At 47.3% G+C, this 27725-nt stretch overlaps 1 protein-coding gene across 2 annotated transcripts; it reads right to left on the bottom strand.

Moving 5' to 3' along the window:
• Positions 1–477: 477 nt before the first annotated feature.
• RBBP8NL (RBBP8 N-terminal like) lies at positions 478–27725 on the bottom strand. 2 transcript variants are annotated; one of them, XM_034787938.1, is made up of 13 exons: positions 27644–27725; positions 23765–23807; positions 22275–22370; positions 20226–20338; positions 18479–18551; positions 16242–16408; positions 15358–15440; positions 13527–13690; positions 11125–11962; positions 10396–10516; positions 7293–7354; positions 5507–5633; positions 478–1538 (listed from the first exon to the last, which is right to left on the bottom strand). In XM_034787938.1, the coding sequence occupies exons 1-13, from the start codon at positions 27708–27710 to the stop codon at positions 1408–1410; spliced, it is 2085 nt and encodes a 694-aa protein (XP_034643829.1). In that variant the 5' UTR covers positions 27711–27725; the 3' UTR covers positions 478–1407. The 2 variants fall into 2 exon arrangements, with proteins under 2 accessions (XP_034643829.1, XP_034643828.1); XM_034787937.1 differs by lacking the exons at positions 18479–18551; positions 20226–20338; positions 22275–22370; positions 23765–23807; positions 27644–27725 and having other exon boundaries at positions 15921–16334.

Raw genomic sequence — 27725 nt, 5'->3', positions numbered from 1 at the left:
CAGGGAAATTCCACCCTTATGCACAGCAGAGTCCCTCCTCGCAATAACGGCCAAAATTAATACGCTTGTTCAGCATGGACTAGGTGGGAAGAGGAGCTCTGCTTGCCTGACACTGAAGGAAACCCTCTTTATACCTCACACATTGGAAAAATTGTTCATGAACAGTTTCTCCAGGAGAAAATAAGAGCCCGGTGATGCTGCCAAGGTCAGGGTGACCTGCTGAGTAAGTGTTGCTCGTGCAAGCTGCAGCTTTGACTTACAGACCTGACCTTTCCAGGGATCCGGTACATTTTGCAGGAGAGCATATGTGCAGCTTCTCCCCTTTCCATCCTGTTCTCTCCCACTTCTCTTTGCACGTGCATCTCACCCCATCATTCCTCCCTCTGCTCCCTTCCACAGCCAGCTTTCCTGCCACGTGCATTGAACTGGAAAAGGGAAAACATCAGCTTCGTACAATGCAAACGACAGAACCACCTATTATAGTCAACCTGTGCAGCGATTTAATCAATGTAGGCTGTAAATGTGGGGAAAAGCAGGCTTGAGCACATTTAATTGTGCAACGTGTTCTGCTTGTCACCTTCTTTTATCCTACAGCCAGAAACTCACAAATGGGATGTTTAACGTGTTTATCCCTGTTCCCATCAGCTTGTCTTTGTAATTACCCCCTTGAAGTGCTTCTCCTTGTATGAAATGCCATGGCATTGCGTCCTCTAAAGTCTCTGCTCCTTGCCCTGACTCCAGCACTCCAAAGCAGCGCTGCATTTAAGGCCTTAATTCTCTCGCAGGCAGCAGCACAAGGGCCTGATCCAGCAAGGTGCAGCATCAGGCCATAAACCGGTAGTGACTCAGTGTGGGAGTGACACCAGGGTGGAACTGGTGCGCTGGAGAAGGGAATCAGACCCGGAGGCACCAGCAGCGATACACAGCTGAGTCAGCACGGTGCCATCAAGGACAGGCACCACCAGCTCTTGTTTTCCAGTGAGGTTCTGCTCTAAGAGAGTGAAAAGCACCGAGCTGTTTGTTCTCTAGGCCTTGTGTAAAACCAGTGGAAGCTCAGCTGGGTTGCTCCGGCTCCTCTGGAGTTCACCACTGCCATGCTACACGGATCTCAGCTGTGTGCCTAGGTTTTCATGCCTCAGACCCAGCAATAACTCTTAGCACTTCATAAGGATCTTCAAAGTGCTTTCCACGTCGTTGGGAATTAGTCCCCCTGGAACCCTCCACGAGCTAACAAAATGTCTTTATCCCCATTTCATGGGCGGGGAGAGCGGTTATGTGACTTGCCCAAGTTGCGGAGGGAGTCACTATCAGAGCTGGGGTTCAAACACTGGGTTCTCTGGCTCCCGGTCCAAGCCTCTTCCCGCAGTCCACACCGTCTGGGATATTACTTCCTGTTGCACTTTTCAGTTAGTTCTCCTCAAAGACGTCATTGCCGCAAGCCGGGCTGTTGTGCTCCATTTCCTTTGTAATTTCTGCTGCATCAGCAGGTGCTTGGGGAGCTTTGATTTTCCTTCTTCCTCTCACTGACTTCTTATATGCTGTTAATAGGAAGAGGACCACGGGCGTTAACCACATAGCAATGGACTGTTCAGACCATTATTAATGGGATATGGTCAACAATTTCTAGGCCCAAACTATCATTTGTTTAAACCAAAATGAGGCTTAGCAAACTACAGAGGAATGGAAACCGTTTTCAGTTTTGTTTTAAATATCCACAAACGCAGGTATTTTAATGAGATTTCAATATCCCTCACGGGCTTGTGAACCTGAAAAACAGCAGCAAGAGTGGATGAGAAGAAGAAAGAGAACTTGACTCTGAAACAAAAGTGAAACTAATCAACTGAGTTTTAGGGATGGAATTTTTCAGGCAGCCTCAATCTAGTCTTGCACGTCCACTTTTTGAGTGTGCAACCGATAGTGTGTACATCTCTTTCTGTGTGCCAAACCCTCATTGGCCTAAGACTAGCAGATCTGCAATTAGTTATTTGGTGTATGAGAAATTGTTTGGTGTATGAAAAACTGCTTTGTGTCCATTTTGGGGCAGATGCAAAAGTGAGGGTCAGAGGCTGGAAGTCTCAACAGTGTATTATATTTAATTGTTGACTTAGTGCATGTGTACAGAAAGCTGGGAGATGCATGCACCTGCATTTGTATGCAAAGCCTACTGGTTGTTTGCACAGACTGGGCATTTGCACATGCAAAGCTTTCCTTGGGTGTGTGTACAGCAGGGGTCGGCAATGTTCGGCACGCGCCTCGCCAGGGTAAGCACCCTGGCGGGCCTTGCCAGTTTTATTTACCTGCTGACACGGCAGGTTCGGCCGTTCGCGGCCCCCACTGGCTGCAGTTCGCCGTCCCTGGCCAATGGGGGCGGTGAGAAGCCGCAGCCAGCACATCGCTCGCCCGCGCCGCTTCTCGCCGCCCCCATTGGCCCGGGACGGTGAACCGTGGCCAGTGGGGGCCGCGATCGGCCGAACCTGCCACGTCAGCAGGTAAATAAAACTGGCCCGGCCCGCCAGGGTGCTTACCCTGGAGAGCTGCGTGCCGAACGTTGCCGACCCCTGGTGTACACAAATGTAGCCAGATGTGTAAGTGTTCATTTTGGATAGGTACAAATGGGTCTTGGCTCTTGGTAAATGTGGCTCTTATTTTCCTGGTGAGTCAGATGCTAAAAGGAACCAGTAAACGGGTGAAGAGAAAATTACGGGCCAGATTTTCACGATCTGAATGTACAAAACGTGCTCCAAACTTGTGTTCAGAGTTATCATGATGACACGTGGAAGTCAGCTAACTGCATGCACAATTCAGATGCAGCAGTGTGTACAGCCAGTCACATTGCCCCCTCCAAATGAAAATCTGGCACCGGATTTTACATAAATTCCGTCAATGTGTTTGTGCAATTGGCTGTGCAATCTGAACCCCTGACAGTAAGGCTGGACAGAGCACTGCAAACAGCCTCGCACTAGCTGGTGGCTGGACATACGCCAGGAAATGTTTAAATACAGCAAAGACGATCGTGTATGAATAATCCCTGACTGACAGACTGACAGATCTTGTCTGTCTCCAAACTCTACATCTTTGCCTAATCCCACAGCCCACCCTGTAGGATCAGGCCTTTTAAGATTCTCAGCACCTCTGGCAGAGCCATTTCCACATCCGCCTTTGGTTTGACAGCTTCCAAAGCTTGGCTCCGGCGTTTGTTTTTAAGAGGAACTCCTTTATTGTTTGATCAAGTTTTCATTTGCTGCCTCTGTAGGTATTTCAGGAAGGCCGGGGGTGAGGTGAGAGGTGGCTGTTGCTTGTTATACAAGCCTCCTTTTAAGCTCAGGTGACAGCTGTCTATACATTTTTCAATCGGTCAACGCCGGCCTTTCTTTTTTGACTGCACAAAGAGGGCCACTAGCAAGCCATTTATGATGGAGCAGTATTTACGGCTTGACAGGCCTGCTGCTATATACCTCCCCTTATCGACAACAGTTTTCTGCTTACTCACCTGTAGGAAATACCGGTACAACACATTCCATTGTTAGCAAGGTGAGACCTCTACGGCCATGCTTAAAGATCAACAGCGGTTGTGTGAAAGCTTTCTCCAAATGTCAGTACCGCTTTGTGGAGTATTTTGCCTAGTCTGTCAATCAGCGGTTCTTAGTATTGGCTAAACAAACACTACAGTTTATACCTATTAGCTTAGGTGTTAAGACGTGCTCTCTCAGCCACTCCTAGCCCAAGCTGGCTTGGCTAACCATTAGCAAGGGCTTCCCTGTTTGGAGATACACTAGTTACCAATGTACAGTGTAGCGTGTCTTATCATAAGGAACCAACTGTATCACCTTGGGCAAACATTTGTGCAGTGTGAAATTCACTTAGTGGGAAGCAGACACGCCCATGGTGGGTCAAGGAATAGGGCTGAATGCCCCTCATGTATTTCTCTTAAAATGCTAATTAATCAAGTGTAGGTCATTGGAATAGTTGTATAGGGGCCTGATCCAAATCTCATTGAAGTTAAAGCATAAAACAAAGGCACAGGATGGAGAATATTATAATGCCATTCTATAAATCAGCAGAACACCTGCATCTGGATACTGCGCGCAGTACAGACGGGGGTTCAGAGAAGGGCAATGAGAATGATCAGAGGCCAGGAAAAATGCCTCTGAAGTAAGACTGAAAAGGTTGGGATTGTTATCTTAGGGAGATGAGTAAGAGGTGACATGATAAAAGTATATACAATAATGAATGGTCTAGGGGGCAAGGGGCTGGGGTGGGGGGCAGATGTTGTTTGTTAAACAAGCCCCCTTTCAAGCTTAGGTGACAGCCCAAGAAGGGGGACCAAGAGCTTCTGTTCTCCCTGTCTCATCACACAAGAACAAGGGGACAGTCAATGAAATTGAAAGGTAGCAAAGTCAAAACTGATCAATAACTTGATTGATAACTAGATTGTGGAACTCATTGCCATAGAATGTCTTTGAGGACAACCTCTCATAAGAGTCAAAGAGAAACTGGCTGTTTATATGGACAAGAAGAATACCCAGAGTTATAATGGTTAATGCAAACAGCGAGTTTTAGAAAGGATAAAAATGTGTTTCAGGGGCTAAGCCAATCTGTAACTACTAGGGATCAGGAGGAGACTTTCATGGGTGCTGATTATACCACATCTGGCTATTGTGGGGTTTTTGCACATTTCTCTGAAACATCTGGTGCTGGCTACAGTTGGACACAGGATATTGGACTAGATGGACCTCAGCTCTGATCCAGTTTGGCTATCCCTATGGAGCAGGCCCATACTGGCTAGTTGTAGCTAAACAACAGGAGACTTCTGACAGTCTGGCTCCATTGTATTTACTGACACTCAGCATTTGCAAACAATATCTCCCCCCACTAACATCTCCATCACTCACAGTTCCAGACCTCCAGAGACTGGAGAGGTCTGTGCCACAAGTTTGTTTGCTGCTCATGACATTCGAGAATTTGCCAAGGGAAAAATCATACAGAAAAGGAAGAAAAATAAAATGTTTCCATTCCCAGATGCCCATTTTCTCCCTTGCACTATCACCAGTTACGTGTTAAAAAATATATATATATATTTCCCCATGCCCATTTACTGCTTGTAAAACCCTGTCCATACTCTTATTCCCCACCCATCACCATGGTATCTGCGGTGGGAGGTCCTCTCTGTATCCACAGCACCAGGCAGCAGCAGTGCAAGATTTAACTCACTACACCTCTACCCTGGCTTGGAAGGACCTCCTCTAGAGTGCAGAACCGCAGGAGCCCGGCAGGACTCCAACTCTTGTAAGCTTGGCAGGAACTTCACAGACTGTGACCTTCCAGTTCCTCCAAGCTCAATTACTTAAGCCCTCTCCTCTCACCACACCAGTATCCAAAACAGGGTCATGACCCTTACTAATTTCGAGGGACATGGCTGCCTGGGGATTCATATCAGTTAGCTTCAGACAATGCAAGCTGGGCTCTGTCAGAAGGTTCTTTATGAGCAGGCCCTCTTTCTGCATACCTTTTGTCCCTGGATCCTGCCGTCTTTTCCTTTTCTTTTGCAAGACCTCATCCTTGTCCTCTGTGCACAAATGTTTTCCTTCTGCGTGTTCTTCTTGATGGGTTTCATGTTCATAAGTGGCAGCCACCTAGACAAATCAGAAAACTGGTCAGTGTTTGGCCCGCCGGGCTTCTGATGACCCATCCTGTTGCTGTTGGATTCATTACTGTCCCTTACAGCACAGTGCTAATTTGCAATTGTTTGTGAATGTGATGCTCACAATGATCCCAGGACTTTGCCCTTCTCTAGTGTCTGTCACCCAAGGAGCTCAAAGCACTTTGCAAATATTAAACCCAAGATTTCCAAACTGGATGATCAGCATGATGTGCCAGAAAGGGGCCTGACTTTCAGCAAGTACTCACCCTTTAAAAACAGCCCCCTTTAACGTTTGCCAAGGTGGGCCCTCCCTGTAGGGTTGCCAACTTTCTAATCACACAAAACCTAACACTCTAGCCCCACCCCTTCCCTGAGGCCCTGCCCCCTGCTCACTACATTCCCCCTCCCTCGGTGGCTCACTTTTCCCCACCCTTACTCACTTTCACTGGGCTGGGGCAGGGGGTTGGGGTTTGGGAAGGGATGAGGGCTCTGGCTGGAGGTGCGGGCTATGGGGTGGGGAAGGGGATGAGGGGCTTGGAGTGCAGGAGGGGGCTCAAGACTGGGGGGTGGTGCACAGGGGTTCAGGGTATGGGAGGGGGCTCTGGGCTGGGGCAGGGGGTTAGGGTGCAGGGGGTGAGGGCTCTGTCTGGGGGTGCAGGCTCTGGGATGGGTCTGAGGATGAGGGGCTTGGGGTGCAGGAAGGGGCTCTGGGTTTTGGGGGGGCTCACAGCTGGGGCAGGGGGTTGGGGCACAGGCTTACCTCTGGTGGCTCCCGGTCAGCGGCACAGCGGGGGGCTAAGGCAGGCTTCCTGCTTGTCCTGACTCCGCACTGCGCCCCGGAAGCAACCAGCAGCAGGTCTGGCTCCTAAGCGGAGGCACGGCAGGTGGCTCTGCACGCTGCTTTCGCCCGCAGGCACCACCCCCGCAGCTCCCATTGGCCGTGGTTCCTGGCCAATGGGAGTGTGGCAGGATTCAGGGGTCCGGCTAAAGAGACCCACCTCTCTGCCAGGGAAACACCAGGGTGTTGTAATGTGATATTCCAGGAAAAGTAAAGCATCTTCCTCTTATCTTTGGATGTGCTGTATTTCTTCATGAGGTCAATATGTTACCAGTGTTACCAAACTAGGCTAAAGGCAAGGGATACCCCGATGGTGTGAGAAAGCCTTTTGTATCTATAAAGAGTCATGCCGCATGTCTGGAATTTCCTCAGACAAAACCGGGCACAGGAAATGATATCAGGTATGGAATCTCCATCTGTGATTGATAGGCTGGGAACCGGGGAGTGAGGCGTGGGGGAACAGGAGAGAGATATCTGGGCATCTGATGGAGGGCAACCTGCCATCTCAGCAGGACCGTGACTTCCTTTTATCTTAATCATGCAGGAAAAACTGCATGAGAAAGCAAAAGCAGAACTTTTCTGCAACCCAGAGACAGCACCTGAGCCCACTCCAGCCTGGGGAAAGAGTGTTTGTGTTGCCTTTTTCGTCTCATTTTCTATTGGAAACCGTAGCATATCTCTGCCTGACAGGAGTAGCCTGGGCTCTTCAAAGGGGCCCAGCTCCCACAAACGTTCACCACTGAAATTCCCAGCCTTAAAGAGGAACCAGACTTGGACTGCTCTTGGTGTATGTGTCGGCCAAAGGAAGCAAACCTCGCTGTCCGACGTGTCGGGCTCATCCGAGTCCTGCTTCACAGACTCTGCATCGTCTTCCTCTAGGGGAACAGAAGGGGACGGTTAACTGATCGGCTTTGACAGTAACAATTCCTAGTCCCCTCACAGGCGTTACACAGAACCATAGTCACAGCTCCGGTCACTGAACAGAGCCACCAAAACGATATCAAAATGAACGACATTTCAAAATGAAAAGGCAAGAAATGCTGGCACTACTCAGAGACCAGGGGCCAAGCTCACCAGTACTCACCGGCTGCCCAGTGCCACACAGCAGTCGTAAGCACTGGCTAGCAGAGCTGTAACTAGGAATTTTTGCACCCGAAGCAAGGGACGGGGCAGCAGATCTGGCTGTTCGGCGCCGGGTCCCTCTCGGAGGGAAGGATCTGCCACCGAATTGCCACCGTTCTTCGGTGGCAATTTGGCAGCAGGTCCTTCCCTCCAAGAGGGACTGAGGGACCCGCTGCTGAATTGGCGCCGAAGAGCCGGAAGTGCCGTCCCTCTCCCTTGCCGACGACCGGCGGCAATTCGGCGGCGGGTCCTTCCCTCCGAGAGGGACTGAGGGACTTGTCGCCAAAGAGCCGGATGTTCTGCCCCCCTCCCTTGCCGACGACCGGCAGCAATTTGGTGGCGGGTCCCTCAGTCCCTCTTGGAGGGAAGGACTTGCTGCCGAATTGCCGCCGAAGGAGAGACTTTCTGCGCCTCTCACCTTCCATGCCCGAGGCAAGTGCCTCACTTGCCTCACCCTCGTTATGGCACCGCTGGCCAGTAAAGCAGGATGTATGGCTGTCTTGCATCCAGGGCCGGCTCTGGCTTTCTGGCCGCCCCAAGCAAAAAAAAAAAAAAAAAAAACCCGTGGCGCGGTCGGAGCCAGGGTGCAGGGGGACTCCCTGCCCTGCAGATGTGCCCCAGCTAGCGGGGGGAGGGGGAGGGAGTGGGGGGAGAAAGAGAAGGGGGGGTGGCCAGGGCTTCCTGCCGTGCCCCCTGCTGGGAGGGCTCCGCTCCTGTCAGCGGGGAGGGAAGGACGCGGGCTGCCCTGCCGGGCTTGCTGCTGGGCGCTCCTGTCCTCCGCGCCGCTGCCCCCTACAGGGCGGCCGGAGCGGAACAAAAAAAAAAAAGCGGCCGTGCCGCCCTAGGATTGGGCGGAATGCCGCCTCCTACAAGCTGCCGCCCCAAGCACCAGCTTGCTTGGCTGGCGCCTGGAGCCAGCCCTGCTTGCATCACTGCAGTAGCACCAAGTAATGGGAGCGGACTGGTGAGTCTGGCCCAGAGCTGAGCTAAGCAAAAGTCTGACCCAGTAATAAACTGGGTTCCAAAGTGAAGTCACCACAGGGTTCGTGAGGTCCAAGTCCCAAGTGTGTGTGTTTTGGTGGTGTAAGGGGATTGACTTTCAGAATAGCAATATAAAAGAAATGACTGTGGGGAACACAATCTACAGTAAACTCCGTCAATCGCACCCTGCTGTATCTATGGAGCAATCCCCCACTGAAGTCAATGGCCATGTCTAGATGGGGAAGAGAGGTTGTGCGATTTTTAAATACAACCTATCTTTCTAGGCTAGACAGGGCCAATGAGAATTTTGCTTGTGTATGGACTGCAGGACCAGAGCCAGAATGAACCAGCGCAGACGTTCCAAATAGGTTTCAAAACAATTCCTGCAGTGGACAAACTGAAAAACTGAAATGCACTGTAGTGGAGTCTCCCAGTAGTGAATCTGTTCTGTGAAAAAAATCAAAACTGACTTCACTGCAAAAGGTTTCCATTGTATATTGGGCCAGAGGTTACAAAATTCAGGCACGTAATTGCATACACCAAATGCACACCTAATGTATGCACCCAATTACTGGGATTGCAGCTAACCAGGACTTGCAAATGACCAAATCTAGTTGTTTGGGAGCCCAGTTACCCAATCCGCACTCACACTGGCAGATTTATGGAGGTATAAAGGTCAGTTACTCCCTGAAATCCAGTAGGAGTTGGGCACCTAAACTGCCCTTGGTACCTTTAAAAATCTAACCCCTAACTTCTAAGGTACCTCCTACTGCTCTTTGGAGGGGAGACTGGCTGCTGGCAACAAAGGACCACAATTTAATTAATTGTTAATTAAAAGGTCAAAAGAGTGAAATGCCTGCAAGCTGCATGGAAACTATTTAAAAACACCATAATAGAGACTCAAACTAAATGTATACCCCAAATAAAATAATAATAAATAAAATAATAATAAATAATAATAATTAATAATAAAAAACCAGTCTGTCTGGTCCATCCCCAGTGCCTACTAAAGTATTTTATATAAACAGTATTTTCCCCCCACCTTTTTTGTGATGACTACAGTTGTAGCTGATGGCTCCATATTCCATTCCCAATGCTCCCCAAAGCATTCATTCCCCTATTTGATAAGCAGCCATTATCTTCATTGCTGGTCCAGATCATAGACCCAGTTCTGGTGGCACAAAGAAGCTGGAAAATTGAAAGCTCTAGCCCACTGGATGGGGGGATCCTTGAATGACTTTGAGCCACTGCCTGGCTCCTATGCCACTTACCCTTCTGGCCCCTGGTATAGAGACATGCCTGTGTGAAAGGGGGCATAGCCAGGGCATCTGTGCACGCTGGACGTGATCCCTGGGTGCAGGAACAGCCCTTAGGGGTCTGTTGATGACTGGCACAAAGTACAGCAGTCCTGAGGCTGCTTTGTTTGATGTCAGGGAGCTGCCGATGTTCGACACCTTTGACAATCAGGCCACTTCCATTGAGGTACCTATATATGAACTGAGGAGTCTCACATTGAGACATGTAAGTCTGAAAATTGTAGACTTGAGGAGCGGTTCTCCGAGGCACAAATGGGAGGTGAGCATCCAACTCCCCTGACTGCCATGGGAGTTTGGTGCCCAGGTGACCTTTGTGCCTTTGGAAGTCTTCCTCTTGGAATTTAGAATACAAAATTTAAAACAATTGCCATATATTGCATGCATGTTTCGGAAGCGCCGTCCATAGACTTTCCAGTGCTAAGGAGATCAGCACACCAGGCTCAAAACACTGTCTGCTCCTGCCTTCTCAAATGTTGCTTTTCCATGGGGCTTTTTACCTGTTTGAGCATCTGGTTCTCGCTTCTGTGCCCTAGGATACACTCTCACCCTGATCTCTGAATCTGTTGCAGGATCACACGATGTTAGCTTGCCCGCGGGCTGTCCTTGTGAGGAAGGGACCTGTAACACATGGCAATAGCTGTATTAATTACAAACTGATGGGAAGAACTGCCAATGCCTTTATTGCTAGAGACGCTGCCTTCTCCTAAGGCGGTGAAAAAAACTGGTGCCCCGCTCCAGCCTGGCAATAAGTATAACTGCAAAGATGCACATCTGGCCCGGACAACATCAGATAGGGGTTTCTGTGTATTTGCGGGACATTGCCACAGAACCTGATGTCCCCTACGCACAGATTCAGCAGGGGAGTGGCAGGCGCAGAGTCTCTCAATGCACCTTAATCCTAACCCAGAGGAATAAAACCCCCAGGCTTAGAGGGTAGTTACTTTCCATGGTCCATTCAGTCCTGGGTTTCCTCTGAGCCGGAGAGCAAGGACGCTGATCAGTACCCGTTGTGGTGGTCGTTTTGCAATGTGCAAATCTGTCCACTAGGGACAGGACTGGCACCACCAACCTGTTTCACACGCTATGGGCCACAGTAGAGCCATCAGGTCAGAACTTTCAGCAATAGTGGTGATGCCCATTTTAAACTGCGATCGGCCCAGCAAGCTGACTGCTGACCACAGCCTCCCTGCGGAGGCAAAGCGGATGCCAGTGCAAGATGTACTCACCAAAGGTGCCGCAAGGGCCTCTTGCTCTTTGGCACTGAACTGCTCAGTCTTGTGGCCGATTTGCAGGGGTTTGGCCGCAGGGAGCTGGCTGCAGGCTAGGTGGGAGTTCTCATGCTCTGCTCTTGGCAGCACGCTGGAGCTCCGGCCTGTCTGAAGAGTGGGGCTTTCTGTACGGATTGGACTTGGACTGTCAGCCTCACGCTGTGTGGGGGATTTGTGCCAGCTGGCAGGTTTCAGGTTTTCATTCCTTCTGCCATAATCTGACAGGTCCAGAGGTGCGTCCAGGAGACATTCTCTTGCTGCCTCTGCCTTCTCCCTTTGCTCCACGTTGTCCCTGTTTATCCAAACAACTTTCCCTTCTACAGGTTCCTCCAGGTATGACCTCTCTTCTTTGCACCCCATGGTCGGCTGCGGGGAAAGGGGCCTTTCCTCAGGAGCAGCTGGAACCGGAGTTGCATTTTGGTCGCCTTCTGTCCTGGCCCTGAATCCTTGCTGTGCCAGGAGATACTGGAGCCTCTCTCTGTGCTTAAGAAACGGAAGCCTCTCCTCCAGATGCTGGTCCCGCATGTACACCACAGCTCCAGGGAGTTCTAAAATGGCGGCCTGATCTTCCCATTCCTCCTGCAGCCTTGTTCTGCCTTCAGTCTCTCTGGCCTGTAGCAAGTGGCTTGGCAAGCTATTGTCCCTATCTGCAGAAGCGCTGTTACTCCTGAGTCCAAACTGGGGCAGAGAGAAATGGTTGTTAAGAAGGCAGAGGTGCTCCTGCCTGGTGGTCAGCGGTAGAGTTCCATAGGACGAAGTGGCTTTGTGGGAATCTGGTTTGTTTGTTCTTAAGCAACTAAATGAAACAAACGAACAAACAAAAATCATCAAACACATCCAAGGCAAATTTCTAGGCGGGTCACCTCACTATCACAGTGTCCCTTTTTAGCCCCGGGTTTCCATGCGCTGCCCCTGATACGCTGCTGATGTAAACTTGCAGTGCTCTGTTGAAATCAATGGAGCTCTGCCAGTTTACACGGGCAGAAAATGATACGTTGGAGCAAAGGGTGCACGCCCACTTTGGCACACCTACAGTAGGTCACGCATACGGTAAATACATCTGTGCAAAATCTGCATTTGGGTGTGCAAAGCAAGTAGCTGGGTGCACAACTACGCTGTCTGCCTGTCTGTAAAAATGGGTGTGTGCCTACTGGCTGTAGATGGGTCAATCAGTTATGCACTAAAGCTCCTGTGATGGCCTCCATCTTGTCTGCCACACCAAGGATTGAAAGAGGGACCTCCAGAAACAAAGAGCCAAGGCTCTTTGAAAGAGGGACCTCCAGTGTGAGCCAAAGAGCCAAGTCTCTCTAGCTGGTTCAGAGCCTCTATGGACAAAGCACAGGGGGACCTGTAAGACCAGGGGGTTACACAGACATGAACAAGTGGCGTCCAGTTGAAGGTAGAGCTTTAGGCGGCCAAAACCTGACAGTTTTACATTGCTGCTAGAGTCTTTCCTCCTTCCTTCAACATACGTGCTTGTAGAGTTTTACAGACACATTTAAAGAGGCCCAAGCAATGGGTGAGCTGTGCAAACTGTGTTCAGAAAACCCTGCCTCTATAAATTGAGTCCCTGCTTGTTACTAGTCCTCGGCATTTGGCAGTGCCCGGCTTCATGGAGAACGCATCCAAGCTAGGCGTTTGCTAGGGGGGATCTTACAGTTTTTGAATGAGTCTGTAGGTCTCACTCAGCCCTAATTGCCACTAAAGTTAATGGGAAGTGAGGAGCTCAGATGTTACTGTGACGAGCGCCACAGAAAAGCCAATTGGATTAGACAAGGAGCAGTGGGGATCTCTGCCCAGTGCTCAAATCAAAATTTTTTCCCTTCTGTGTCAATCTCTGCAATTCTCAGTGCTGGCCAATTGCAGAAGGCCAGTGATATTTTGACAGATTGTTCTCTAGGGGCCTGATTGTCCTCTCATTTGCCCTGGTGTAGATCAGGAGTAAACTCATTCAGGTTGAAGGAACAATAACAAGATAGCATATGAACCAGGCTCCTGGTGTTTTCTGCCTGGGATAGTTGCAGAAAATAGTGGGAATCTCATGAAAAAGTCTGTTCTTGTGAGATTTCCAGCCTGGTTTGCTGGAGTTAAGAGGTTTGGAGGCCTTATCCAAGCCTAAGCTCCAAAATTTGTGTGAACTGGATCTTCCTGGTTCAAAGACCATGGTGGGGCTTATGTGCTGGCTGGAAGAACTGGCTTGTGATGGAGAGAGAGCAGCAAAAAGAAAACCCACCAGTAACACAACAGCTGCTTGATACAAAGCCCTGGAAGTCAATGGGAATTCTTCCATTGATTTCAATGGGCTCTGGATCAGGCCCAAGGAGACTGTGATGTATCAATACTGAGACGATGCTACTCACGCCTCATGGCTGGGGCTGCGCTCACGCTCCAGGAACAGTGAGTTTTTTCTTGCTGCTGGCGACGTTGCTCTCCTGGCCGAGATTTTTTCAGGGAGGCACAGTCTGGAGCCAGGTCTCACCAAAGCGATGGTTCCGTGCAGCTGGTTAGCTATCCTCTGGGAAGTCTAAAGGCAGAGGAGAAAAGTTTGCATGTCCAGGACTATTGGGCTTAAAGCTCAGTGTGGTCTAAAGGGCTCTCAGAAATGATCCCCAGGTGAAAGAAGCCTAGCTGACTAGAGAACAATGACAGCAGAAAACCCTGCTTACTAGTGGTCTTTGTTAGTGAGGCTACATTTGGTCTTATATCCATTTACATTCAAGAGGTGATAAAAACGAGTTGCTACGTTTCCAGTGAACAGCTGAATGCTTCTTCAATACGGTGTTGGAATTTTAAATAATAATCAGCCACGTATTTCCCCAAGAAGGCTCCATTCCAACACAGCATCGTGTTTTTCAACAAGTCCTAATTTATTCCTTATTTTCCAGATGCATTGACTTACGGAGCAGGAAGTCATGTAACTTGTCTAAGGTCAAGCCAGGAGTCAGTGGCTTAGCTGAGATCGGTCACTTTCCCAGTCCTTTGGTCAAACCATTAGACCCTATTTGCATTAGCTTACAGCATTCATTTGCTTCACTGGTTTATTTCCAGGGGAGGTTCCTATTCTGCGGCCAGTACAGAATGATCTTTCTGCTGTTGTAAAAAGGCTCTGAATAAGCCCTTACTCGACATTTTTGCCTATCCACTTTCCGATGCCATCAACCTCTACTGTTTATCTTCATTAACTACTCTCACAGCCCGCCTGCAGCCTCAGCAAAAACCCCCTTCACTTGCTGTTTCATATTTACATGGAGTTCAGATCACTGGTTCCAGTGCCAGAATCAGGGCCGGCTCCAGGCACCAGCAAAGGAAGCAGGTGCTTGGGGCGGCCAATGGAAAGGGGCGGCGCGTCCGGGTCTTCGGCGGCAATTGGGCGGCGGGTCCCTCAGTCCCTCTCTTCCTCTTTGAGCTGCCGCCGAAGTGCCGCAGAAGAGGAAGAGAGGGAGCGAAGGACCCGCCGCCGAACTGCGGCCGAAGAATGAAGCAGCACGATTGAACTGCCGCCGATCGGCTTTATCTTTTTTTTTTTTCTTCCCTTTGCTGCTTGGGGCGGCAAAAAAGCTGGAGCTGGCCCCGGCCAGAATTAAGCACGTGTGTGTCTGAACTCCCATCTGAGACCCAATGCTATGGCCTTTGAGCTCTGGGGGCATGACGTCTGGCACTCCATCCCGCCCCGGATCCCTCGGCTGAAATGCACTTTCAGTTTCAAAGGGGTGGACGGTTAGGAAAGATACAAGCTCAAAACCGACAGTGGCAGGGATTCCCCGTCTCTCTGAAAATATCCCACAGGATAAGGCTTCAGATGTGGGCCTGTGGAATACCCCTATGGTTCAGTCCTAAGAGATTTCTCCAACTACCTATTTAAGCAGGGAGTCAGTGTGATTTGAAAAGGAATGAATGCGGTCACACGATAATGATCAACTGCTGCTAGGCAAGTATTGAGGCTCCTAGGGAATATAAATGTGAAAGCAAAGTTGGGACGGTGACTTTATCAGCAGGAGATATGATAGGAGTTTCCAGTTCTGCCAGTGATGTACCGGGTGATCTTGGCAAGTCACGTCATCCCACGTGCCTCCATTTCATTCCTCGTCCCATCCCTTTCACAGCTTATCCAGCATCAGGTCCCCACGGGAACGATGCCCAACGTGACGAGGACAGATTGACAGTGCTAAGTATCCCCACCAGAACTCTTACCATTTCCAGAGCATGTGCTTCTTGGAGAACAGCACTTGGAGAAATCCTACTGCCCAGAGAACATCTCTGTCCTGCAGACGTCTCTGAAAACAAAGGCGATAGCCAGTCATTGCGAAAGCTGTGCAGAGTTCCATTGCGTCTGCCCTGCGTTTTTTCCCAGTTGTTCCATCTGCACATGGCGCTGTAATGCAGCGGCCAACCAGTCTGATAACTGGGATATCAATCGGCACATCGCAGCTATAAAAAGCTGGCAGGGCACCAAGCGCTTCCCAAGGAAGAGTTCTAGCTATCCGGAGCCAAATTTTCTGTCAGACTCAAGGCAGCCCCTGAATTTGTATGCTCGATTGCATGTGCAATTGACAATGGGGGCAGGGGAGGGGGAAGGAACAAAACGCACGAACAGGTGCTTTGTGTGTGCAAATCAGTGGCCTGGTTTGTTGTGCAAAAGGCTGCCTGCACATTAATGGGAGTGTGCCCGGGATGGGGGTACAATCAGTGGCATGCGTAACAGTGGGCATGTGGATTTGGAGGCCAGTGCTGAAAAGGGAACCTTTTTGTCTCACTTTTGATTCCAGATGGAGCCCTAGGTGCTCTCTGGAAGGAGGCTGCCAGAATAAAGGGAAAAGACTCGCACTTCCCACACATCATCTGCGATGGATGACACTGGAGCACCTCAGGAGAATGTTTTCCTCTAAAGCACTGCAGCTCATGTATTATTTGATATGCAATTCCATGCAAACCAGATATCATGCTCTAGATTAACGTCCATCCTGGGGTTCTGATGACTTCGGCTTTTGCTCCCGTTTGATGTAGTCAGAATAACTCACTGCTGCAGCCCAGTCATTGGGCCCTACACCCCCTAGCCTGGAGCCAGCAGTATATACCTTCTCCCAGCTGTTCGCCAGGCTGTTCATGATACCCTTCTTCTGCTTCTCTGCTAGTCGCTTTGTCTGTGCTGGGTTTCCGGCTTACTGAGGAGAGTAAAGCCAAAGGTGAGTCCGGGATGGAGCTGCTTTCTCTGGGGAGGAGTCTTTGGTGCTTTGTTCTGTCACTGTTGCAATGAAAAGGAAACAAATGAATGGAAAAAGAAATGAGACGGGAACCACCAGTTTGAAAGCTGCCCCGGCACGAGCTCTGAGCGCCAGGGTTTCATCTTCACTGAATGTGCAACGACTCAAGAGCCCTGGGAAACAAGGTGATCGGGCTTCCCGAGCACTCGCGGAAACATCATCTTCCGTTTCAGCTCATCACAACTGAAATTCACGCTGAGGTTTGCTCTGAACCAATACATCATCCTGGGCCACCCAGAGGGGAGGGCAAAATGGGCGGTTGGCCCCAGGCCGTCTGTTTGAGAGGACTCCCAAAATGATGGAGGGGTGGCCAGGCCAAATTTGAGTGAGAGTCATTGCGAGCTGGCACATGGGGTTTCAGTGCCACTCAAGTTTGGCACCTGCCATCAACTTGCCCTCCCCGGGCAGGTCCAGATTCCTCTGTCACCACCATTAGCCTTATCATGCTGAGCCTGAGGCAACTTACCAGGCCGAGAGCCTGGAGGTAGGAGCAGGGTCAGGGGTTGGGGATACCATTCGCAACAGTGCTGGAACTCAGGGAGAGGTGGGACCAGGAGTGGCCCCCGGCCTGAACACAGGGCAGTCTCCCCATCCCCATGGGGAAGGCAGTGACCCCACACACCTGGGCTTTCTCTGACCTTCCATCCTTTCCCCTCCCCTCTTCTTCAACTCTTTCATATCCATGGCAATGTTTTTGTAAGGGTGTGTGTGTGGGGAGTGTCTCAGTTTCAGATTTTGCCCTAGGCACCCCAAAACCCCAGGGCAGCCCTGACACCATCTCAAAGCAAAACTCAGTTGATGCAGCTGAGTTTCCTCTTAGTCTGCTATGCAAAATTTCACAGGAAGCCATGACATTGGTGTGGATTCAATGCAGACCAACGACTGGCCCATGTGCTCTCAACGTTCTGTGACAAACTTGGTAACCCTGGCAGGGGTTTCAGTTTAGCCATATACGGCCCCAACGCAGGGAGGTTTTGCAACAAACTTTTGCCCAGCTCTAGTTCAGTAAGTCAAGCTAGTTCCAGGTCTAGAAACTTCTGCAGTCATTTGAGAGATGCTAGATATGAGAATTTGTGTTAAACTGAGGAAACGTTTGGGTTCCAAAGCAAGCATGTTTCTCTACTGATCTCTTTATGATAATTTCTATGGATTTTAAACCCCTAAGGAATGAGCTAATTTGTATATATTGGCTAACCTGACATGTTACTTGGGTTTCACCAAAGTGCTCTGCTAGGTTACTACTTATAGCAAACATCCTCTCCCCTCCTAATCCCTCCTGAGTCTCTTTCTCACAGTTCGTTTTCCCATGTGAAACGTGATCCATTCCCTGCAGATCTGCCTTTGCCCAATGTCCCAATGGCTTTGCCAAGAGCTGTTAGATCTAGACAGGTGTCTCTACAGATTCACTCAGGGCGTGAACGGTGATGAAGCTGGTGATAATAAAAACCAAGAGTTAAATCCTGTCCCCATTGAACTCACTGACAAAACTCCCATTTCACATCAGTGGGGCCAGGATTTCACCCCACATAATTAGCACGTTAGCAGCAGTGCACTATGTGCATGTCAGGCGTGTAACGAGTGCCATTTGGTCCTCAAGTCTCAGAGACAAGGGGTTCAGCATACACTTGCAGTCTGAGTAGGGGTTCATTCTCCCATTCACTAGTGGGGCGATCACTATTCAGTCAAAGAACCTGACTAAAGGGGACCCAGGGTCAGGAAACTCCCTGAACTCTCCAAGATCCCCCTCCCCATTTCACCCCATGACATCACCAGTGCCAAGCATCAATCCTGCCTGGTTCCAATGAGGCTGAAGATGAAGAGGTCTCTATTACATGCTGGTGGACAGATGGGTGAGGGAAGGAACAAGAAGTTCATACTAGGAAGTTGGAATAAAAACAATGGTGCAGATTGTACAGGCATCTCCATTCCCTTGGCCAGGAGGTTCTCATACTGGGCTGGCTCAACAGTGTCCAGGGTAGTGCCAGGGTCCTAGGGGAGCCATCTGGCCGGCCCTACGCCACCCAATGAGTTAAACCCAACACTAAGCTTACTCCAGGCTCCGTAGCCTCTTCAGTTCTTCCTTCAGGTTTTTATTTTCTTCCTTCAGCCTGTTCATTTCATTAGCTGCAGAGAGAGACAGTGAGTGCGACAGGTTAGGGATCAGACGTGGGCAAGATGCTGGGAGCTGAATGCTGCCCTGAGGAGACAGCTTTACAACAAGGCACAGATGTGCCATGACCGCAGGGCAGTTGGTGAAATCTCTCCTGCCACCCTCCATCGAACCCCTCCAGAGACGAGATGCCAAGCGCTCTGCAGCTGAAGTGGCTTAGAAGGGCCAATCAGCAAGTGCTCAGCATCCCTCCAACAAGGCCTCTTCAAAATGCTTGTTTAAGGTCAAACGCTTGCAGATTTTTTTCCCATTAGAAATGTGCACAGCGAGTGTTCCAGCACCATGTGGCAAAGGTGGGAGTTTCTACCTTAAATTCCCAGCAACGTGAACTTCCTTGCTGTAGTCGACCTGGCTGTTCATTGCCCTCCGTCTCCCCCTACTGGAGCATTACAAGAGACAGACTAAAATGCCCGTGTCTGCCTTCGGGTATACATTATTATCCACGGTGATGTCACAGCTGGGAGTCATAACTCCTGAAGGCAGCATGCCCTCTGGGCATGGCCTTAGAGCATCCATCAGTGAGTCTGGCTCTATAATGTCTCTCCTGCAAGCATCATCTTCAGGAGATGATCCTTCCAGGAACGGGCAGTAACTAGGAAATGCAGGCTGACCCCTATTAGTAAACAGCATCTCCTCTCCATGAGAGCACCTGCTTCCCCCAAGGAGCTTACCCTCATACTGATGGCATCCTTCGTTGTAAAGTACAGGTACCTGCCTCTTTGCAATGGTAATTAAGGCATGAGCTCGCCGTGCAATGTGGGCATGAAAGTATGTTAAGTATGATCAGGAATTCCTCGCAGTTTACTCTGGGTGGGTCTTTGGGATGAGACCTTAAAACAGAGACCTGCTTTGTCTACCAGGACAAAGAGCCAGATTTCCAAAGGAGTCTCAACTCCCTTTCCTTCTCCCAAAGAACTCTGGGATCTTTAGGGTGAAAAGTGCTTCTTCTGATTGCTACAAGCCAAGTGGCAATGAAGGGTAGAGAGGACAGACAGCTACAGTACAAAGGAGATATATGACCAACCAGCGCCTGGCTTTTACACCTCTGTGTGAAAGTGACACTTGAGGTACAGGGAGTGAGGAAGATCAAACTCATAATGAGGAAATAAACACGCAGTTGCTGACACTTTTCTCTTTTTTCCAAAGGCAAAGCAAAACAAAATACCACAATCCCCAGGGATAGCAGAGACAGAGAGAAAAATACCCTTGGCTTGTGCAGTGCTCATGTGCTGCCAAAGACTCAGGAGAAAATTAATCATACGTGTTGCTTGATTTTCCTTTACCAGTGCAGAGCTGCTGCTGTATATTTTCTGTATTGTCCAGAGTGTTGCCTCAACCTTGCCAAATGGATCTTTTTATAAGTGGCTGACTTTGCCCGGCCCATATGCACGTGCTGTAGCAAAGTGCAGTGTTGAAATCTCTTTGATAAAATCTCTAGTGTTTATAGGAAATGTTGATTTTCCTAGGCCCAGATGTTCAGATCTGCACCCCCCGACATGTGCCCATTGGACATGTGCCCCCAGGATTGCACATACGATTGTGCCCGAATGATCAGCAGACACTTAAGGTGCAAAAGTGCAAAATGTCAGCAGGGCAAAGCTGAAGGTCTATTTAGCCTCTGTACTTACTGAGGATGAAGATGTGCTGGAGACTCTGGAAGTGGGAGTTCTCATACTCATTCTGCTTCTTCTTGGCGAGCTCCTGGGCAACCATGCATCTGTCACAGAGACCTGCTCTCAACCTTAACAAAAAACCCCAGAGCCAAGAAGCTAAGTTATCCATGCATGGCTATACGAGCAAATGAAACTGAATCCCACCTGCACTTGGAGGCAGATCTACAGCACCAGGACAAAGTCGAAATCTGGCATTCATTACACCATGACAGTGATATGCTAGGCAAAAATCCACACGTCTAGTTTAGTGAGCCTTTGGACACAGCGTGTAGAGATACACAATTCTTCCCTATGGCAATCAGGTGGAGATATGAATTTTCAAAGTGGATAGTAACACAAGTGAAAAAAGTTTCAGTAAACTCCATGGCCCAGATTCTGCTCTCGGTTACATAGTATCATAGAAATATAGGGCTGGAAGGGACCTCAAAACATCATCTAGTCCATCCCCCTGTGCTGAGTCGGAACCAAGTAAACCTAGACCATCCCTGACAGGTGTTTGTCCAACCTGTTCTTATAAACCACCAGTGAGGGGGATTCCACAACCTCCCTTGGAAGCCTATTCCATCACTTAACTACCCTTATAGTTTAAAAGTTTTCCCTAATATCTATCCTAAATCTCCTTGGCTGTAGAGTAAGCCCATTCCTTAGGAACATAAGAACAGCCATACTGGGTCAGACCAATGGTCCATCTAGCCCAGAATCCTGTCTTCTGTTAGTGGCTGGTGCCAGATACTTCAGAGGGAACAGAACAGGGAATTATCGAGTGATCCATCCCCTGTCACTCAGTCCCACCTCCTGGCAGTCAGAGGTTTAGGGACACAGATAGTATTGGGTTGCTTCCCTGACCATCTTGGCTAATAGCCTTTGATGGACCTATCCTCCATGAACTTATTTAACTCTTTTGTAAACCCAGTTATACTTTTGGCCTTCACAACATTCCCTGGCAACGAGTTCCACAGTTTAATTGCGTGTTGTGTGAAGAAGTATTTCCTTATGTTTGTTTTAAATCTGCTGCCTACTACTTTCATTGGATCACCAGGGTTTGTGTTTTCTATACGGGGTAAACAACACTTCCTTATTCACTTTTCCTACACCATTCATGATTTCATAGACCTCTATCATATCCTTAGTCATCCCTTGCCTAATCTGAAGAGTCCCCGTCTTTTTAATCTTGCCTCATATGGAAATTGTTCTATATCCCTAGTCATTTTTGTTGCTCTTCTCTGTACTTTTTCCAGTTCTAATATATCTTTTTTTGAGATGGGCGACCAGAGCTGCACGTAGTAGTTGAACTGTGGGCATTTATTAGCTATCTTCCAGTGATCTGGTACAGAGGCTGATTTAAGCAATAGGTTACATACTACAGTTAGTTCTGCAATTTCATATTTGAGTTCCTTCATTCTTGGGTGAATACCATCTGGTCCTGGTGACTTATTACTTCTTGTCCTACCTTCAGCAGACATGGAGAACAATTGATCATTGTTGTTCTTAAACAGCCCTTAACATATTTGAAGGCCCCCCTTCAGTCAAGACTAAACATACCCAGGGTTTTTTTTAACCTTTCCCTATAGGTCAGGTTTTCTAAACCCTTTTATCATTTTTGTTGCTTTTCTCTGGATTCTCTCCAATTTGTCAAATGTGGCACCCAAAGCTGGACAGCGTAGTCCAGCTGAAGTCTCACCAATGTCAAGAAGAGCGGGACAATTACCTCCTGTGTATTACACATGGCACGCCTGTTAATCACATCACTGCAAACGCAACAACTCCCTTAATTTCAATGGATTTACTGCATTTACACTGGTGTAACTGAGAGCAGAGTCTGGCCCCATGGGTTCTCAATTTGTTAACACTGGTTAGTGAGAAAAAAAGATCCTGATGCTTTATTTCACTCGTTGAAAAGACACTGAAAAGCAAGCTCTGTGTAGGCATGTATACTATTGGGCACACAACAGCATTAGGTCTCTCAATCAATCAATCAATCAAACACACACACACACCTCTTACCTGTTTTCTAACACTTTCACATTTTCTTTAAGGATCTTCTGCTGTTCTCGTAGCTGGTGGTTTTTAGCAAATAACTCTTCAATTCTCTGGGCGTCTCTAATTCAGGAGGCAGCATGGGACAAAACAAGAAGGTCATTGGATTTGCCCCAAATATCTACTGTTTTCTTCTCAATGTACTGTCAGCAGGCAGGATTTATACACTAGCCCAGTCACGCCACTCATACTATTTCTATTACTAAACTACTATTGCTTTGTGTAGCAGTAAGTGCATTGGATGGATGGGGATAGAAACATATTAAATGCTGGCACCAGAGCAATTTGGTGCAAGGTTAACAAATCCCATTGGATAAACAGTATGGAAAACAAAAGGGTACAGACTCCTCTGAGCTAAATATTGGGTGAACCAGAAGGGCACTGATGACAGACTCTTTCAACAACAGGGGATGGAATCTGACTCAAAGCCCAGGGATACATGATGAAAACTTCAGTAGGATAAAGGTCTTGGATACCACTGCTTTGTCTGTCACTTCCATATATTTAGGCGTGGAAGGAATAGGTTTTCATTGGTGAATGCTGATAAATGTCAATTTCACTGTACACAGAAACCAACGAAAAAATATTTCCATTGGTAATAATCAAAATTTACAGATAGGGAAGGTAAGAAAACTGCTGCTTGAGAATATATTATAATTTAATTTAAGGCTATTTACGTGGTATATTTTTTCATGTGATGTTGACAATTTGTGTTTTTTGAATATCGTCTAAGGTCATTAGATAATTATTTTCTGACACTCCCCCCACAATTTCCTGCAATTGTGAAAGTTTAAATTGGTACAAATCAGAAAAAAATGCTTAAAACCATAATTCTGCACAACTGTAAAATTTAAATAGCTAAAAATAAAACAAATGCTTAAAATAAACATTGATATTATCCATCAAAATTATTTAAAAAATTAAATACTGCCCAGCCTATATATATTGTGTTACAACAACGCCAACCCCCGACCCACAACCCAAACCTATGTGTGCACCTTAAGGTTACAAAGTCACACACTTAAAAGTTAGGAAATGTCAGACTGGGGGTAGGGTGGGAGAAGAATATCTCTGGCTTAATCTGATTGGATGCATTGCAAAGAGTTTTTAAACTCTTATGCCATGCCAGGGCAGGAGACTCAGAAGAGGTTCTTTATGTGCCCCACAGTATCCACAAATTCTGCGTGGACAGCTTGGTAAATCTGAACTGCCCTCACTAGGTGGCTTCCAGTGTAAGGGCATTGCTGCTTGCTTTGCAGATTATATTAAAAGAAGACAGTGAGTTTGCTTTTGGGCTTGCCTTCTTGTTCCAGTTTGTGGGTTTTTAAGTTAAGGGTGCCTGCAGCCTAGGGCAGATGCCTTCAATGTTATGAGTAAATAGTGCAGCCCTTCCTCATCCCTCCAACAGAACTTTACCACCACAGCCTGGAGTAGAGAACAAAACTTGCTTTACTCACCGACGCTTCTCTGTTGTCAGCTCTGTGAGCTTTGTTTGCAGTCCTGGAATAATTAATGAAGGCTCAGAAGATGGGTATTTATTGCAAATTATGTGACAGTTCAGAAACAGAATGTGCTATCATAACTTTCAACAGAGCATGGCAACTTAAAAGGAAACTGTTAGTCTGAAAATTTCATTTCTGAAAAACAAGGTTCCCTGCCCATGTTGTTAGTTTATTTCCTTTTCACCATTTACTATTTTTGCATTCCCCTCTGCTGGGATGATGAAAGCAGTCTAGTCAGTTTGACTTTTATGGCTAGTTAGTTACAAAACCTCATTCTCACTAGAGCTGGGCAAAATATTTTCAGTGCAGAGTAAATTTGCCAAAAAAAAAAAAAAATTGCATTTTTCAGGTCACTGAATTCTGGGTTGAATTTGGCAAATAGTTTTGGCTGAAAAAACTGATTACTAACAAAACAAAACATTTAGATGATTCCTTTAGAAATTTAGCTGTATTTATGTATTAAAACAAAACAAAACAGGGTGATAAACACTTCAAAATGAAACCAAATGAAAACCTGAAAAAATTCATTTTGTTTCTTTTTCTCCCTTTTTTTGTTTCATTTTGGATGCTTTTCAATCTGAACTGATTTTTTTGTTTGGCTCCTGAACCGAAAAATCAGTGATTCACTCAGCTCTAGTTCTCACGCTGGCACAATTCCACACTCTTTGGTTGCAAACCACGTTGGCAATATTTATAGCCCAACTAGTATTAAGAACATAAGAACATAAGAAAGGCTGTACCGGGTCAGACCAAAGGTCCATCTAGCCCAGTATCCTGTCTACCGACAGTGGCCAATGCCATGTGCCCCAGAGGGAGTGAACCTAACAGGCAATGATCAAGTAATCTCTCTCCTGCCATCCATCTCCATCCTCTGACAAACAGAGGCTAGGGACACCATTCCTTACCCGTCCTGGCTAATAGCCATTAATGGACTTAATCACCATGAATTTATCCAGTTCTCTTCTAAACTCTGTTATAGTCCTAGCTTTCACAACCTCCTCAGGTAAGGAGTTCCACAAGTTGACTGTGCGCTGTGTGAAGAAGAGCTTCCTTTTATTTGTTTTAAACCTGCTGCCTATTAATTTCATTTGATGACCCCTAGTTCTTGTATTATGGGAATAAGTAAATAACTTTTCCTTATTCACTTTCTCCACATCACTCATGATTTTATATACCTCTATCATATCCCCCCTTAGTCTCCTCTTTTCCAAGCTGAAGAGTCCTAGCCTCTTTAATCTCTCCTCATATGGGACCCATTCCAAACCCTTAATCATTTTAGTTGCCTTTTTCTGAACCTTTTCTAGTGCCAGTATATCTTTTTTGAGATGAGGAGACCACATCTGTACGCAGTACTCGAGATGAGGGCGTACCATCGATTTATATAAGGGCAATAATATATTCTCAGTCTTATTCTCTATCCCCTTTTTAATGATTCCTAACATCCTGTTTGCTTTTTTGACTGCCTCTGCACACTGCGTGGACATTTTCAGAGAACTATCCACGATGACTCCAAGATCTTTTTCCTGACTTGTTGTAGCTAAATTAGCCCCCATCATATTGTATGTATAGTTGGGGTTATTTTTCCAATGTGCATTACTTTACATTTATCCACATTAAATTTCATTTGCCATTTTGTTGCCCAATCACTTAGTTTTGTGAGATCTTTTTGAAGTTCTTCACAGTCTGCTTTGGACTTAACTATCTTTAGCAGTTTAGTATCATCTGCAGACTTTGCCACCTCACTGTTTACCCCTTTCTCCAGATCATTTATGAATAAGTTGAATAGGATTGGTCCGAGGACTGATCCTTGGGGAACACCACTAGTTACCCCTCTCCATTCTGAGAATTTACCATTAATTCCTACCCTTTGTTCCCTGTCTTTTAACCAATTCTCAATCCATGAAAGGACCTTCCCTTTTATCCCATGGCAGCTTAATTTACATAAGAGCCTTTGGTGAGTTGGTGAGTATTCTTTTCCTCAACTGATTTGAAGACAATTTTTTTATGCAATATCTAAATTTGGGGTCTGAGTTGCTCAAGAGTATCCTTCAAAACTGTGGTTCTCAACCAGGGGTACATGTATCCTTGGAGATACGCAGAGGTCTTTCAGGGGGTACATCAACTTGTATAGATATTTGCCTAGTTTTTTACAGCAGGCTACATAAATAGCACCAGTGAAGTCAGTACAAACTAAAATTTCATGCCGACTTGTTTATACTGCTCTATATACTATACACTGAAATGTAAGTACAATATTTATATTCCCATTGATTTATTTTATAATTATATGGTAAAAATGAGAAGTCAGCCATTTTACAGTAATAGCAGGCTGTGACACTTTTGTATTTTTAGGTTTGATTTTGTAAGCAAGCAGTTTTTAAGGGAAGTGAAACTTGGGGGTACACAAGATAAATCAGACTCTTGAAAGGGGTACAGTAGTCTGGAAAGTTTGAGAGCTTTAAAACATCACAGCGTTAGAATTACAGAGAGTGACACTGTATTTATAACCCAGGATAGTGTAAAATATAACACAAGGGTCGGTAACCTTCGGCACACGGTCAATCAGGGTAATCCGCTGGCGGGCTGCGAGACATTTTGTTTACATTGCCGTCCACAGGCATGGCCCCCCGTAGCTCCCAATGGCTACGGTTCGCCATTCCCCGCCAATGAGAGCTGCGGGAAGCAGCGACCAGCAAGTCCCTGTCTCATGGCCTGCCAGCGGATTACCCTGATGGGCCACGTGCCGAAGGTTGCAGACCCCTGATATAACAGTTTTATCCAGAAAGTTGATGCTGGAAATGCCTTTATACCAGAACAATGGGAAGTAGTAGCATGTGTTTTCTTTCTGTAATGGCCTTGCTTTTAATAATGTACAAGCTGTTAATGCTCTAAAGAAACAAACTATCCATCCTTACTCTAAATTTTACTGTAACAAAGACTTCTCACCCCTGCTAATTCTGAACTTTCTTTCAGGATGGAGTTTTGCTTCTTTCCTCTTCGATCAAATGACTGCCTCACCTGAAGTCAGGTATCAGTGTCCTAATAGGTAAATTGCTTCCCATTTTCACTCTCCTGCCAACTCCTTATTTATTTTCCAGACATGTTATCCTAGACCAGTTTGATGGCCCAGCTGATAGCAGCTAGTGCTTCCAACATAGGAAATTCAGACAACACAGACCACAAAGCAGGAGGGGAATAGGATCTATTTTGCTTGGGTGGGTGGGAGTATTTTAGGAAAGATTCATTCTACACTGCTTTGAGCAACCCCCTCCCACCTCCCAAATGGCTGGTGAGGGAAGTATAATTGCATCATACCATGCTGAAAGGACTCCAGAGGACAGGGAAAGCAGACAGCATAAAAATAACAGTCACCATGAGTTTCTTTTTGTGGTATGAATTGTTGCTGATTTCCACACTAGACCTTATGTTCTGTAAGGCTCCCAGGGCTCCATCTGGTACACTTGTCATCCAGGATATTTTAGTAGTGCTCAGATATTGGCACCAAACCCCCAAGGAGCTCAGATTTGCATCCGGGAACATCTGAAACTCTAGAGCTTCCTGAAGACCAAGTGGCAGGGCACCCACATCACCCACCTCTTCATTTTCTAGAGGCCCATGATCTGATCCTGCCTCTGTGCCTCCCACTGACCCTAATAAAGGACACTTCAGCTGAGCTCTGGGTTCCTTTCCCAGGCTCTCTAATCGGCAGACACACCTCCCCAGCCCAGGTTATTTGGAGCTAGACAGAAGGGTCTGACTTTGTTTTCACTCTTAGCTTTAAAAACGAAATTGACTTTTGCCTCTCTGCAGAAATGATCCTGAGGTTCTTCTTACCTAAAACCTCTTTCTCATGGATTTCCTTGAGCTTATTCAAGAAGTCTGCAAAACTTTCTGTGGCCATGTTCAGGGTCTACCC

This window comes from Trachemys scripta, chromosome 12, assembly GCF_013100865.1.
Source record: "Trachemys scripta elegans isolate TJP31775 chromosome 12, CAS_Tse_1.0, whole genome shotgun sequence".
Classification (NCBI taxonomy): domain Eukaryota; kingdom Metazoa; phylum Chordata; order Testudines; family Emydidae; genus Trachemys; species Trachemys scripta.
This window is presented reverse-complemented; position numbering and strand designations above follow the sequence as displayed.